A 15,838-nucleotide genomic window follows, 5' to 3' on the forward strand; every position below is an offset into this window, starting at 1 on the left:
GAGGATTTCGGGGTCGCGGCTCCTCCTTACGTCTCTCGCTATCATCGCGGGATCTCACTTCTTACCAACCGCTCCCTCTTTTCCGCGTAAATTACAATCTAGTATTAGTAATGTAAAGGGCAGTTTAGTCATTTGAAAATATTTGAGAGGTTACCGTTACGGATTCCAGCACAAACACAAGGGCGGTTTCGTCATATGATATCCCGGCCGAGGAGGGTATGGCAGAGGAGAGCGTAAGATCCCTTCCTCGTTACTCAAAATAACAAAGAAAAAAAAAAAGAAAACGAAAAAAAGAAAACAAAATAAAAGAGGAATAGCATTGCCATATCTGTTATACTGATTCCTCCGTAAACCCATCTTTCCTCTCTCAGCTCTCTTTGGTGGGGGAAAGGGTTTCTCACAGAGACGAAACAAGAAGAGAAACCAAAGAAAGCCTGAGAGAGTGAGAGAGAGAGAGGACGCTGTAGCAGGATGTTATCTTCCAAACCACACCACCTTCTTCACCTCCTACCTGCCATTTTTCTCCTCTTGTCGATTTTCTCACCTTCCGCAGCTTATTCTCCCCCCCAACCTTTTCAAACCATACCTAATTCTGGTATCTCTCTCTCTCTCTATATATATTTTTTTTAATATGGGTTTACTGTTTTGATTGATCTAGTTGATTTTCATGGAACATATGTGTATGCATTGGTCCTTGATTGGAAAATGGGTGTGTTTTTTCTCTTTTTGGTAGGAATGGATTGCTTAAATGCAATGGATCTTGTGGGGTTTTCTGTTTTTATCAAAGGAATTTGATTTTCATGTTGTATATGCATACACACGTATATTGACCTTGATTTGATTTTGGAAGGAATGGTTTCTTGATTTATGAAATGGGTTTTTGCAGGGTGTGAAGAAGATACATGTTTTATTTGGTTTTTCTATTCATTGGTTTTGTTGGGTTCTCTGTTTTGTCAATGAATTTGATTTTCATGAGATATATATCTGTGTGGAACTTAGATTGAAAGAAGTGCTGTTGTTTATGAAACATGCCGAACATTTGTTTGGTTTTGTTTTCATGGGTTCTGTTGGATTTTATGTTTTAATTAAGGGATTATTTAATACCATATGTGTTTGTTTGGGCCTTTGATTGGGAGATGGTTGTGTTTTCCTTTGTTTTTGGGAGTAAGGTTTGATTTATGAGTTGGGGTTTTTGCAGTTGGTGAAGAAAATGGTTTGGTCGTTTTGAGGAGGTCTGTGGTTGAGGAGATAGCACCTGAACCTCTTGAGGTTTCTGTAAACAGCACCCCTTTTATATTAGCTGCTGAAAGGACTACAAGAAAAGATCCTTTGGATGGCTATAAATATTACACTGGTGGATGGAATATCAGTAACAAGCATTACTGGGCTGTGAGTTTGTCTTTCTCTTTTTTATCCTTTTATTTTGAATTTTAAATCAGTTATCCTTTTTGGGTTTTAATTTTTATTGGGTTTTGATTTTTTTCCTTCTCCTTATTCTGTTTTGCAGTCTGTTGGTTTTACTGGTGCACCTCTGTTTGCGATAGCCTTAATCTGGTTTTCGGTCTTTGGGTTGACCTTATTTCTTATCTGTTGCTATTATTGCTGTTGCCGACGACGGAGTTATTCGTACTCTCGAACTGCTTATGCACTTTCGCTTATCTTCCTCATGCTTTTCACCATAGCTGCGATGTAAATTTCTTGCAGTTCTGTTCTACTATTGTATTTTGATTGGTTTATGATTGTTTCGGTTATTGACGTGTGGCCCATTTATGGTTTGTTCGTGTCAGGGCCGGATGCTTTGTTTTATACTTAGGGCAGGGGAAGTTTCATGGAAGTACGTCGAGTACTTTGGATTATGTAGTGCACCAGGCAAATTTGACCGTCGACAATCTCAGGAATTTTTCAAATGATTTGGCTGCGGCCAAACGGGTTGGTGTGAATCAGCAATTTATGCCTGTTGATGTCCAGACTAATATTGACCACCTTCAAACGAAACTTAATACATCTGCTACTACCCTTTCTAATCGAAGTACAGACAATTCGAAGAAGATACATGATGTCTTGGATACCGTGTAAGATCAGAGGCTTTGACTGCTTTTGTGGTTTTGAGAATGATGTCGGGCTTTTATGTTGACAGTCTCTTAGTATTTAAGATTTGGGTTGATTCTTGTTCTTATTTTGTTATGATTGTATTGGTCTTTTATTGCATTCTGCAGGAGGCTATTTCTGATTGTTGTGGCAGCTGTGATGCTCCTTTTGGCATTTCTTGGATTTTGTAAGCATCAATCCTGTTAAATGGAAAATTAGATTTCGTTTTGTTGGAGTTTCCATTGCTCTGGCTAAGTTTTCTGAACTCTACTGTGGGTTCTTCTTGCAGGGTTCTCTGTGCTTGGTCTCCAGTTTCTTGTCTACATGTGCGTAGGATGATACTTTGAACATCCTTTTAAAAAAGAAGAAGAAAAAAAGATGATACTTGACACACGTTACACTGTCTCTACCAGCTCAACTAACAATTCGGAGATGAAAAAAATACAGTTTAATTGGCCAATTCTGCACATATGGGCCCCATGATTTGATGGACCAGAGAATTGGTCTATGGGCTTCACTATGATTGGGAATGCTGAAAAATTTCCAAGATCGGAAAATCCTATTACCTTGATTTTTGACCAATATGGATTATTACTGTATTTTTTTCTTGACCATCTATCTATTAGGTAACCAATCAAAGATTTAGGCCCCGTTTGGTAGACACCTAAAAATGAGTTCATCTCATTTTAGTTATCAGTAATTATGCATTGGAGATGTTGACCTCTAATATATAATCACTGGTAACATAAACTCATTATGTACTAGAGACCAAGATCATCAATACATAATTACTGTTAAGTAAAATGAGATAACTCATTTTTAGGCATCAACCAAAACATGGCCTTAGGGTATGCTGATCTAGGACATGCACCTCTCACCCAAGCTTGGCCCTAAATCAGTGAGCCGAGGCTCAAGATCACATATTTCCTCTTTTGCTTGTAGCAATTTTTCATAACATTTATGTTTTATTGTCATTGGTTATCTGACCTAATGCTTGATTCCTACTTGCTGTAGCTTGGTGGTCATTGGTTGGATCCTTGTCGCGGGCACATTTGTCTTGTGTGGTGTATTTCTTCTTCTCCACAAGTAAGTGATATTGGGTTATGCTAATTATCTATAGTACACCGATTGATTTGATTATATCATGTGCCACCTTTGATGCAACAGATGCATGGTTAATGTCAATACTCCATGTGAAATTTTAAATGGTTTTCTCATCACCTTTCAAGTGGCTGTTGGAAGCATTTTTAATGTACATTTTGTAGTGGGTGGTCAGGCCTTGAATCTCTAATACATGATGCCATCTCTCATCTTAGTTAACAATGATTGTGTTAGAGATATTTATCTCTAATACATGAGTTCATCCAAGATCTCATATACCTAATTATTACTGTTAACTAAAACGAGATGAACTTATTTCTAGGCGTCTATCAAACATAGCCTAAGGGAGTGTACAAAAGCAACTAAAAACCCTCTTGTGTACATTTCAACAGTAGGGAGATAGTTGTGGACTATGAATAATAGAAGAATGGTGAGAGATGAATGTAGTGGAATGAGATGACCAATGTTGAGGTGGTGATGCATCTGTGCGAGTAAGTGGTAGAACAAGAAAGTGTGATGCAATAAACAAAATGAAGATATTCTAAGAGAGTGGATGTGGTGCTATGAAAAAGGTGTAATTGCTGAGCGATTAATGAAAAATGTACGGAATAAATACTATTTCCATGAAACAGAGAGAATTCAATAGTAAATTAGATAGGGGCATTTCGTCAAAATGCAATTAGAGGTGATAAAGATTGAAATTTATCTTCATATTTGAGTCACTTTTCTAGATAAGATTATTATTAAAAGATGTTCTAAGAGTTCTTCTTAGGGGTTCTGAGTTGAGCAGATGTTCACACCTCAAGTATAGGGTTGTGATGTAGTAATAATCTTGGTAAGACCGAGGTCGAATCCACAGGGACTGAAACCTGTACGTAATCTGAAAATAACTCAAACTAGAGCTAGAATAAGATGAAATCTAATCAGGTGAATATGAGGGAATAATGGTGAAATAGTAAACTAAAATTTGTAGAATTCAAAGGTGGGAAACTAGGGATCCAGAGGATCCACTTGTAGAGATCAGGGAGATCTACGCTTGATTCATGAACTCAACTGGACTTCAAGTCCCATATTAATTCAGTTGGAAGATATATCACTAAAGCACAATCTGAACTTCCTTCGATCTAGTTTTCAAAAAGATAAAAGGTATAAGAATTAGAGATGATTCCATCACAAAACCATGCCCATGAGACAAAGTAAACAACAGAATTAACCTAATCCTCAACCAATCAGGAAGATGTATGAATGTTAGGAGAGATTCCATCATCCAATCATGTCCAAGGGGCAGTGGTGAACAACAAGGCTTCCTATTTTCACAATCTAAATAAGAGAAGAAATACTCAAAGCCATCGCAGATCTATTGTAATTTAAGTCACAACAAATCATTAAAAACTAAAAGCATTCCTATTAATCAAACTAAAATCAATATCAATTCAGTCTTACATGAATCAAAGCCATAGAATCAGTCCTATCACGCCACAAGCTTCACCTCTTAGCCCTAGCTAAGAGGTTTAGCCCAACATAATAGGACTAGATCTCTAAAAAATCATAGTAAAAAAAAAAACAGTAAACAAAACAAATAAAAAAAAACTCTAATCTACTCTCTCTCTCTCTCACTGACGTTCCAGGGCTGGATTCTTCCATGAATCCCACGGCTGCCTCGCCTTTTAAAACAGCACCAGGTTGGTCGGTGGAGTGTAGAGAAGGTCGGCTGGAGTGGTTTCGTGCATAAGTCTGCGCAGCAAAAGGCGGTGGCTGCGTAACAACGTGCGAAAGGACTTTCGCACCGAGAAAACGGCGTTGCACTCCCTTTCTTCCCCTTCTTTCTAAAAGGATAACGTCCCCTGGGACGTTTTTGGCAGACCTACACGATGGACGTTCTAGATCGGCCATCTGATCATCATTGAGATCACGCAACAGGTCGCAAAAGCCGAACAGCGTCCGGATGCGAAAACAGGGGCTGCGCTGATGCGTGGTGGGGCCCACTTTGCCTTTTGTTCGAGAGATCCATTCCATCCATTAGATTTGCGTCGAAAAAACAGTCAGGAATGGTCGGTTTGGACTTGTGTTGATGCGACCCACCTGGTCTTTTGTATCCATCGTCCATCTTGCGTTCGATCGCTCTTTTCCTGTGTGTGTGTGTGCGTGATTGCAGATGGTCACCATGGCTTCAACCGTCTCGAGCTCCTCTACAAAATGGACGGCTTGGATTGTCCCCTTGGACCATGAGGGTGGCCCACCGGCTTCCGTAGAGAGATGCGAACCATCTACGCAGCAGAAAGAAACGGCAGTTGCCATTTTTGGAAGAGAATTCGGGTCAAAGTCTGTTTGACCCGAATTGCATTTCAGCGCACAGTGAGTGCTTGTGAATGGTGCACACATCATGCTAAGTGGGGTCCACTGTGATGGTTATGAGCAATCCGCTTCATCCATCTGTTTCATCACCCTGTTTATGCGGTTGAGACCAAAATTGATGCATATCCAAATATCAGGTGGGCCCTAAATCAGAATTTTAGGGGCTGATCTGTCCGTTGGGCCACTTCCACAAGGATCCAATGGCTGAAATTTGATGTGTACGGTTAATTTATGGTCCTAAAGCCAATTATCAAGTTTCAAACTAAACGGATGGTAGGAACCCTGTGATCTTGCATTCTGGACGAATTTCAAGCATTTTATCGTGAAATACTGGATTTTCTTGAATCCTGGGCATGTAAAATCTTCAATCTCGGTCCTCTGGAGTCCGTCTCTTGCCTTGGTGATTTATGAGCATCAAGTCCACGCTTTTAGTACCCTTTTGCAGTCCACGCTCGTAAATACACCTTGCATCACAAACACGATTAAAATAGGATGTTAAACAGTATCATGCTCGTAAAATTAGGTAATAATTGGGGTTTGATATGCAATGTTTGACCCTCAACAACAGACTCCAAGGAAGCGTAATTCCCTAGTGTCCTTTAACCTAGTTCCAAGGGAGGCTTGGCCTGGTGCGATGGATAAACAAGGTCTGGAGCGTCTGGAGCGTGAATCCTTGTATGTTGTTGATACCCATTGCCATAATGGATGGTATTGTTTTGCATTTCTTTGGTAAAACCTTGCATATAAAAAAGAAAGCTTGGAAATGTGGTGGAAAATCACTAGGCACTTTGCAGTAGTTTGATATAGTTGTTCAACTTCTGGAGGATCTACTCGCCACGAGAGCTGTCCTCTGATCTAGTTGAATGGAGTAGACACACCGTAGATATGATTTTGACCCCTTTTGTTGTCCTTTCTCCCTCAATGAAGGTGTCAACCTTTATTTTTTGGATTCAACTGTGGTTTTAAGATGATATTATGGTCTGGTGGATTTAAGAGGATTGATGAATTTGGGTGGTGAGTATGATTTAGAGGATGATTTTCATGAAACCTGAGTTGTAGAGGTAGGGTTCTAGGTGATATGGTCGCTTTACTTTGATATCTACATGACCTTGCTCAATGCTTAGGTAGGGGTAAAATGGACCTTTGTAGGGTGAAGGATAGATGATGCCCCTGTTGGAGGGTTGAGATTGGTTGGGAGGTTGTAATTGGTGAGATCCTTGTTGAATTCATATTTGATGATGTTTCGTTTTGATAATCTTAGGTATCAAGGGAACTTGGAACCTTAGTTGCACAATCCTTGCAAATAGGTGTTGCTTCCGCATCGAATCACGCTTCTGACTCCTGCACCCACTTCCTAGCTATTTGAACTTGCTAACATTTTGAAATAGACGCTTCATCGATACTGCTCTTGCACCTAGACCCGGTGCCGTTTCTCTTTATGTTTTAGGCAGCTATACTGGGAAATGAGCAAACGAGGACAAAACGTTTAATTTAAGTGGAGTAACGCTCTTTAATGGATGGTGTTGTCCAAGCATTTATATTTATTCTATTAACCGATATTGTCCAAGAACCTCATTTGTGAGATAAATTAATTGAATTGCTGAAAATTTGAGGAATCTTCCAAGCTCAAACTTATTAGGGGTGTTAACGGGCTCAGTTTGGGCTTGCTTCGGGCCTACATTTTGAACTGGCCAAGCCTATCGGGCTGGCTCACCCTATCATAGTTTTGGTTTTGCTTGGCTTGGGCCTGGCCTATTTTCAGACCAATAACTTGTTACTCATCTTTAGCGCCCTCCCTCGAAATTTGATACTCATTTTTACCTCCTTCCTTGAAATCAAGCTATTTGTCTTCATGATAGCCAAAAGTACCCAAGAGCGCCTTCATCCAATAACAAGTCAACAAATCACTCACATCCCTGCCAAATGAACTTCAAACATGCCCTTTGTCCTCAACCCCATCAAATTACCATCTTGCCTCCCTTCTTAGATACGAGAGGTTTCATAAAGGATCAAGCCTTACCACCTCATCGTTCGTGAGCTCTACAAGGATCATCTTATAGATCTCATCATCTCACCCATCATCCAAACCTCAGTATCTTCTTCTGCTGAATTTACCAAATACATAATCTCATCTTAAACTCCAATTCAACCCCATGCAAGTAATAATAGTAAGTCTTTATCAAGAATAGAAGAGAACTATTACTAAGGTGCATTTTATCCATTTTCTTATTCTAGTTTCGTAGAGAGCTCAAGGCAATGAGACCCTCTAAAAGTTAAATGGATTCCATTCTTTCTAGGGAGACCCTCCACATTCTCTAGCCTTATCACTCCTTATTTACTCGTGTTTCTTCTTCTTCTTCTTCTTCTTTTTGGGGGGTTCTCATTGCTAATCCAAGGCCTGAAAGGAGGCTTTGGTTAGGGTGTGTTTGGCACGAGGCCCAAACAATTCCATCTAATGAGAGCCCCCACCAAAAAAAAAAAAAACATTGAGTGAAATTGGCACGAGACCCAATGCAATTCCATCTAATCTAATTCCAAGCTTTTTCATTCTTCCCAAACATGGAGTGGAATTGGCACAGGACCAAATGAATCCCATCCCACCTAATCCCTTCTAATCCCACTGCCCAAACACGCCCTTAGGTTGATAGCTGCTGTCAAGCTTTGGCTAAATCTTTTTTCTCATGAATCTTGACAATCTGACATTTCAATTTGATGACCTAGGGTTTAACTAAGGATATGATCTTTGACAAAGTGGGATGGGGGCCCCCTTTAAAGGTTGTAAAGCCTTTATGTCATCACAACAATCAATTTATCATTTTTATCAACAACAAGATGACTTTTATTAAATAAAAATGGCTGAAATTTAAAACATTCAAGAATCCATTTATAGGAAGACACGATGCATATTAGCCCTTTCTTTGGCTGGAGAGTCTGCTATACAATTAGCTTTTCTTAGAACAGTTGAAAAGTGATATCTGAAACTTCATCCTTTAATCTTTGGCTACTGATATCCACACCCAAATTTCTGTTGTTGTCCTTTCCTTTATACCAATGTTTATGTCCATCAAGCGTTTCCCCTTTCCATGGCTAGTGGTAGATACACTCTGTTTCAACATTGAGATTAGGGGATCAAGTGCCCATTAGGCGTTGGTGGGTGTGTATGCGTGTGGGTGTAAAAAAAATTCTTTTCCACTTTCCACTTATTATCTTGTACACAAGCTATCTGCTAACTCCATACTCATCGAAGTTCCTACTTTCCATGTGGTAAGACAAATCATATTTTATGGATTAGCTTATTTACCCACCCTCGTCAAAAATTATGCAAGAACGTTTGCATGCTTTTCATGGAAAGTTGGCGTTGCAACATGTTGCTTCTAGGCTAGGCTCTAGCAAACCCTCACCCATGTTTCACTGGATGTGGGCAAGAACGCCCTAGCATGAGCTGGAATTCAAATGTTGTGTTAGGATTCATGAAAAGGATATGAAAAAAAGTTTTACAGCCCTCCTTTATCTCTGGTCTTGGGACTAGCAATGATAGTGGAGAAACTCACAGTGACAGAGTTGCATTTCAAATTCTTAATGAGTTGAAACTTAGCATGTTATGGTTTGTGTGATAATCTTTTTCAAGAAATTTCTGAAGCATTAGAAGTATCTATGAAAGTAGTTACGTTAACAATGTATGGGCTAAAAACAAATTTAATTGATTTTTCCGTGGCACCCAAACAAGCCCAAAATTTTTTTGATGCCTGCTTTTCAGCGGATGCGAATTTGAAGTTCCGAATCATGTGGATTTTGAGGATGGAAAATCTTACTTTTGCAAGTAGCCTTCCCTCTTATTCTTCTTGGAACCAGTGTTTGAAATATCGATACTATCGGTATCACAATCTAGCGACATGATACCCTTCAAAAGAGACCAAGAAAGTTTTTTTTTTTATTTTTTTATTTTATTTTTTTTTTATTTTAACGCGGACGACATCATTATCCGAAAAAATTAGAAAAAAAAGAGAAACTTTCAACAGGTGGATTTCGGTACCTGTACAAGAGATCGCATCATCGAAAGCTTCCATTTGGTGGGCCGTTCGAATCGAAGCTTTGTTCGTAGGTTAGCGCAAACAAAATCTCCGATTTGGGAGAGAAATCTGTCAAAATCCGAGTATTTGGGCAAAATCTGAGGAAATCCTCGTCGAAATCTACAGAATCTTCGCCGAAATCTGAACATTTGGGAGATTTGGGAGAGATTTTAGGGTTTTGGCCCTTCGGAACCCTCTTTGCTTCAAAAAAAGGGCATCCAAGCCTTTTTTTTTTTTTGGAATAGAGTTGGCTGGTGTACCGCACACCACTGACTTGACTGGTGTGTTGACGTCACCAAGTTCTGTGGGTCCCATCATGAGGTATGTGTTATATCCAAACCGTTCGTCCATTTGATGAGCCCATTGTAAGGCTTGAGCCGAAAAATAAGACTGATCCAAAGATCAAGTGGACCACACTGCAAATAGCAGTGGGAGATTGAATGTCTACCATTGAAACCCTTTTGGGGGTCACAAAAGTTTTGGATCGATATGATTTTGTTTTTCCTCATCCAGATTTGTGTGACCTAATGAATGGATTGGATGAAAAATAAATGTTATGGTGGGCCCTACGAATGTTTTAACGGTGAGAATTAGTCCCCACTACTATTTATGGTGTGGTCTACTTGAGCTTTGGATATGACTCATTTTTGGGCTCATGATCTAAAATGATCTCTCCAAGTGCATGAACGGTATAGATACAATAAATACATTATTGTGGGGCCCATTTAACTTTGAACCGTTCATACAACTCGAAATGGAGGAGCATCTTCGCCCGTCTTTGCAGTGTGGTGGGAATGGGAAGCGGATGACGTAGTGACTAGTGTACTGATTAACTCCGGGGGGCCCACTATAACATGTATTTTATCCACTCTGTCCATCCATTTTACCATATAATTTTATGATTTTAGCCCAAAAAATGAAGCATATCCAAAGCTCAAGTGGACCACACCACAGAAAGCAGTGCGAATTGAATGTCTACCGTTTAAAAATCCTTGGGGGCCAAAGAAATTTTGGATCAAGTTGATATTTGTTCTTTTCCTTCATCCATGTCTTTGTGATCTTATGAACGGGTTGGATGAAAAATAAACATCACTGTAGGCCCTAGGAAGGTTTCAACTGCGGAAATCATTAGTCCTATTGTTTCCTGCGGTATGGTCCATTTGAGCTTTGGATATGTTTCAAATTTGGGCTCAACCCCTAAAATGAGCTGGAAAAATGGATGGCCTGTGTGGATAAACCATGTACATTCACGATGGGCCCAACAGAGTTTACTTAATACTATAATAGCGTATTTGAGTGGATTAGGTGAGACCCCAGCCTCACCCAAGACTGTATAGCCCCTACTGTGGGGCCCAACTTGACGTGTATATTTTGTATCCACTTTGTCCATCCATTTTTTCAAATCATTTTACAGCATGATCCCAATAATTGAGAAGATCCAATTATCAAGTGGACTATACTCAAAGAAACTGTAGTAGTTGAACACGGTACCATTAAAAACTTCTTAGGGTGCACCTTAATTTCCCCATATTTTATTAGGCATCAAATCTGCTGGTAACTTCACATAAAGTTTGAATGAAGAGAAAAAACAATTATCAGCTTGATCCAAAACTTTTGTGGCCCACTAATGGTCAATCACCAGTGTTTCCTATGATATGGTCTACCTGATTATTGGATTTGCTTAATTTTTTGCATAATGTCATAAAATGATGTGGAAAAACGGATAGACGGGGTGGATGCTAGATATAGTTGCTTTAGTTCAATCGGACAACGCATAGCTTAGGACCCTATATAAAGGAAACCTATTATGTGCCCTTCTTTTTTGAGATTTTATTATTTAAAAGTGTGTATTGAGGTCTTTTTTAATAATCCCTGAAGTTTCATTGAAAAATTCAACTATTTCCCCAATGTTTCCCCATGTTTTCCAAAAAGAGTGATAAATTACGTGATACAAACGATATATCCCATGCGATATCTGATACGTATCTGTATCCCAAGGGTGTGATACATTGTGCGATACCAATTTTTCAAACACTGCTTGGAACTAAGAAGCTTAGCACGTCAATAACTGCTTGTTACAAGTTAGAACAGTAACTCGCAATTGACTATTGTAATCGCATGAAGAATTTGAAGTTTTTATTTGTAGTACAACTTACAAAATATGAATATTTACCCATTTTGTTGTGTTACCAGTGTTGTTGCAGACACGTGCATTGCGATGGATGAATGGGTCTCACACCCTCATCTACATACTGCTCTAGACGACATTCTCCCCTGCGTCGATTTTGCAACTGCCAATGAATCCTTGTATCGAAGCAAAGAAGTCACTTACCAATTGGTGAATGTTGTCAACCAGGTCCTTTCTAATGTTAGCAATGTGAACTACCCTCCTGGTCTTCAACCCTTATACTACAATCAATCTGGACCATTGGTGCCTCTCCTCTGCAACCCATTTACTGCTCCTGGCATGGCTGATCGAAAATGTGACCTTGGAGAAGTGGACTTCAAAAATGCAACACAGGTAAAATAGAACAAGGAAAACTACAACCAAAAGGAAATATGCTATGTTTCATCAGGCTGCTTGCTCAGCCAAACAAACTCTTCATGGGCGGTGCACACTCCATGTGGATGGAAGATGCCCCAAAAATCATCTGTCAGGTGATCCCAAACATTCAATTATTTCCAAGTGTCCATTTGCAAGCCAGCAATTGGATGGCTAAGATCATCTGGTAGGGGAAATTTTGGGGTGTGGCCTATGCTACAATGGGGGCTACCAGATGAATTTCTTATATTATTGAGCATCATTATTAGTGCCTTAAGAGGTAGAAGGCATTGGGAGTTTTACGCTCTTATTGCCAGTCCCGAAGCTCAGATAAAGGAGGGTTGTGTTCGTTGGCGGCTGTCATCAAGATTTGGCCCACATCTTTTTCTCGTCAAAGCCGACCCCAGTTAGTTGGGATATGGCTTAGATGATGATGGTGAGATAAAAGGCATGAATGGAGGACATGATCCTCGCCTAGAGCAAATATGCAGATTATATAGGGCTGTCAGTGGGTACCAGGACCTGCAGGTATAATGGACCTGACCCGATTTTAACGGTGGCTCCAGGTCTAATTTCTCAAACCCTTTCAGAAATTGGGTTTGGTTTGGCTATGCCAATTTGGACCTGGTTAGAAAACCAGGTCTAATAGTTGCCTGGGTTGGGTCCACAGTCTTGGACGCAATTAAAATCAGGTTGGGTTGTGTCTGCGTTGGGTCCAGTTAGTTAATAGTAATATTTTATACTTCAATTGTTCTAGCAATGGAATGAGGCTTGCTAAGGCATGCACATGTAAGATAGCCTATTATACAGTCACGCATGTATGATCTAATCCATCCATTCAAGTGGGCCTGACAATATAAAATGTCCTCATTTGACGTTGACCCAAACCAGACCCGACTTGAAACCAAGATCCAAGATGGGTACCCGAATTCGATAGGATCTGGATCAGGGTCCTAAAAAAGGAGACCCGGAACCGAAATGATCCAGACTTGGCAAAACCCGAACCCAATCAGCCTGGGTCCGGGAATTCTAAGGATATCGTTTTGTACAAGTGGGGTTATTGTAGTGGTCTGATGGGGTCAACCATGGCTAGATGGACAGTTCCAAAAATGTCTAAGATAAGAAGATCCTAGCTGCCAATCTGTTGTATATTTCCTATTGAGTGGGAATCCATACTCTAATACTGATTTCACATCTTATGCAGGTGTGGAGGGGCTATTCCTGTCAGGTGTCAGGTGGAATATGTACCACCCAGGGTCGCATTACCCCCGACCTCTACAACCAGATGACAGCAGCAGTAAAGGTCGGCTTCGGTATATACCATTACACCCCATTCTTGATTCAGCTTGAAGACTGCAGTTTTGTGCGATACACATTTCATACCATCACAACAAGGGAATGTCCTGGCTTGCGACGACACAGTCAATGGATCTACATCGGCCTGGTGATGGTTTCAGCTGCTGTTATGCTGTCTTTGATCTTTTGGGTCATATATGCTAGAGAGAGGCGGCACCGCAAGTATAACAAAAAGCGCATGCTTAGGTCATCAGGCCAAGAAACTCTACAAGAGAAGTTTCCATAGGAAAGCATTAATACAGGTAAGCTGACTTGGCCTTTCTCATACAGTTTGAATCTTAGATTGATGTAAATGGTAGACTGGGCTTGTTTTTTTTGTATCATATGGCAGGCTTGTTTTACTGGGTTTTCCATGTGTTTTTGAATCATTATCATTTACATCTTTTATTGTAAACTCCTATGGTTGCCTCCCTTTTGATAGGGTTGCATAATGTTGCTCTGAATTCAATGTCAATGTCGATGTGAAAGCTTATGTTATAGATTGAAACTGTAATATACCAAAAAAAAGACAAAAAAGAAAAAAAAAAAAAACAAGGAAAAACTATTGTGGTGAATGCCTTTTGCAACATAACTAAAAATTCTAGGTAAATTTGGGTAGCATGAACCACAAAAAATATGAAGAAAACCATAATCCCGTGTCTACGAAAGTACATGAAATGGTGGAGAGTTTTGAAGCACCAGAGTCGGTAATCTAGTGATTACATAGGCGGATGATGGATTTGAATGGTTGTTCTAGAAAGTGACAGATGGGTTTTTTTTAGCAATGGTTGCAGTGTCTATGAAGCCAATTTGTTGAATGGAGTTTGGCTAGCCCGATCGTCGGCCATTATTGACTGGCCTTTTATGTTGTATGGATCCGCCTAGTCAGGTTTCTTGCCAACATGACATTCTTCTCAATTGATACAGTACTCGTTGGATGGGCACTGATAACATTGCAATACTTTCAAAATATTGTCAGTTTTGAATTGTTCACTTGCAAAATTATCCCAATATTTATGTAAGAAAATTAGAATTTAACCAGTTCATTTGGTAATTATGTATTAAAAATTTAAAAAGTAGTTATTAATTTCTAATATATATTTTAGAAAATTTTAATTTTTGCGAGATATTCCTGATAATATCTTGAGAAAAAACCACAAAATTTAAAGCTGAGAAATTTACAAGAACTAGATTTGTAATTTGGTACATGCTCAAGGTATTCTATAGTGATAACGGTGGTTGTAATATTCACCACCATTACCGTTATGGTCTCTCTATTTCTGGTCTTTATTTATTTATTTATGATTATTTTTAAAATTTTTTTATTTGTGAGAAAAGTCTCCATCCCCTCTTATTTTTTTTTTAATTTTTCGTGCAGTGGCTGGTATAACCCTGTAACTCATAACGGTGGCCACCATTATGGTCTCTATTCCTTTTTTTTTTTTTTTTGGTGAGAAAAATATCCATCTCCCTCATAACGGACCGTTATGGGTCTTATTTTTTTTTTCTCTAATGGCTGGTATGACCCCGTAACTTGTATGAGAAAAATCTCCATCTCCCTCATATAATGGACCATTATGGGTCTTTTTCTTTTTTCCTTCTGTAATGGCCGGTATGACCTGTAACTTATGACTGTGGCTACCATTACCATTACCATTACCGTTGCATAATGGCTGTTATGCAAACATTTTTGCACATCATGTACATGCTCTTCCCACCTTGGTGGGACTCCACAAAGGGGTTCTTTGTCACATAATGCTGTGCACCGATCTCACCGTCACGTCACTGCGTCGGGTCACGCTACTCATGGCTCAGTGGTAGACTCACAAGAGTTTCATGGCTCAGTGGTAGACTCACAAGAGTTTCAGCAAAAGAGGTCGCGGGTTCGAGTACCCATTGTGGGGTGTCTATGTGTTTAAAAAAACAAAGAAAGAGGTCACTGGCTCAACTTGTCCTTGGGCCCAGCCTTGTGCAGCTAGGGCTCTTAGGTTCACTCATTGGTCAAACTATGCTGGGCTGGTTCAGGTCAAGGTTATTGGTTTTGGGTCGGGTCTAAAAGATAGGAGGCCATGAAGGTCATCGCAGCCGTTACGCTTCTAAAGGGCCTGCTCGGTACACTTTCGAAAAATGAGTTAAATCCAGTTTTAGTTACTTGCTACTGGGTATTAGAGAGCATGATTGTTGGTTTTCAAGATTATTTTTAATCCTTACTAAAAGGATTTTGATCTCTAATACATAGTTATGGTTAACTAAATTAGATGAACTCACTTTTAAGCGTCTACCAAACAGCCCCTACAAACATATGTATATCTGCTTGACGGGCGCAATAAGATTTTAATCGAATGGG

The 15,838-nt window shown here is 39.6% G+C and overlaps 1 protein-coding gene across 1 annotated transcript; it reads left to right on the forward strand.

Moving 5' to 3' along the window:
* Positions 1-259: 259 nt before the first annotated feature.
* LOC131254729 (uncharacterized) lies at positions 260-13,991 on the forward strand. Its single transcript, XM_058255445.1, has 9 exons — positions 260-595; positions 1,199-1,389; positions 1,508-1,689; positions 1,788-2,072; positions 2,217-2,275; positions 2,378-2,414; positions 3,103-3,174; positions 11,808-12,135; positions 13,361-13,991. Exons 1-9 carry the CDS (start codon positions 472-474, stop codon positions 13,736-13,738), a joined length of 1,656 nt encoding a protein of 551 aa, XP_058111428.1. The 5' UTR covers positions 260-471; the 3' UTR covers positions 13,739-13,991.
* The last annotated feature ends 1,847 nt before the right edge of the window (positions 13,992-15,838 follow it).

This window comes from Magnolia sinica, chromosome 9 (genome assembly GCF_029962835.1).
Source record: "Magnolia sinica isolate HGM2019 chromosome 9, MsV1, whole genome shotgun sequence".
Taxonomy (NCBI): domain Eukaryota; kingdom Viridiplantae; phylum Streptophyta; class Magnoliopsida; order Magnoliales; family Magnoliaceae; genus Magnolia; species Magnolia sinica.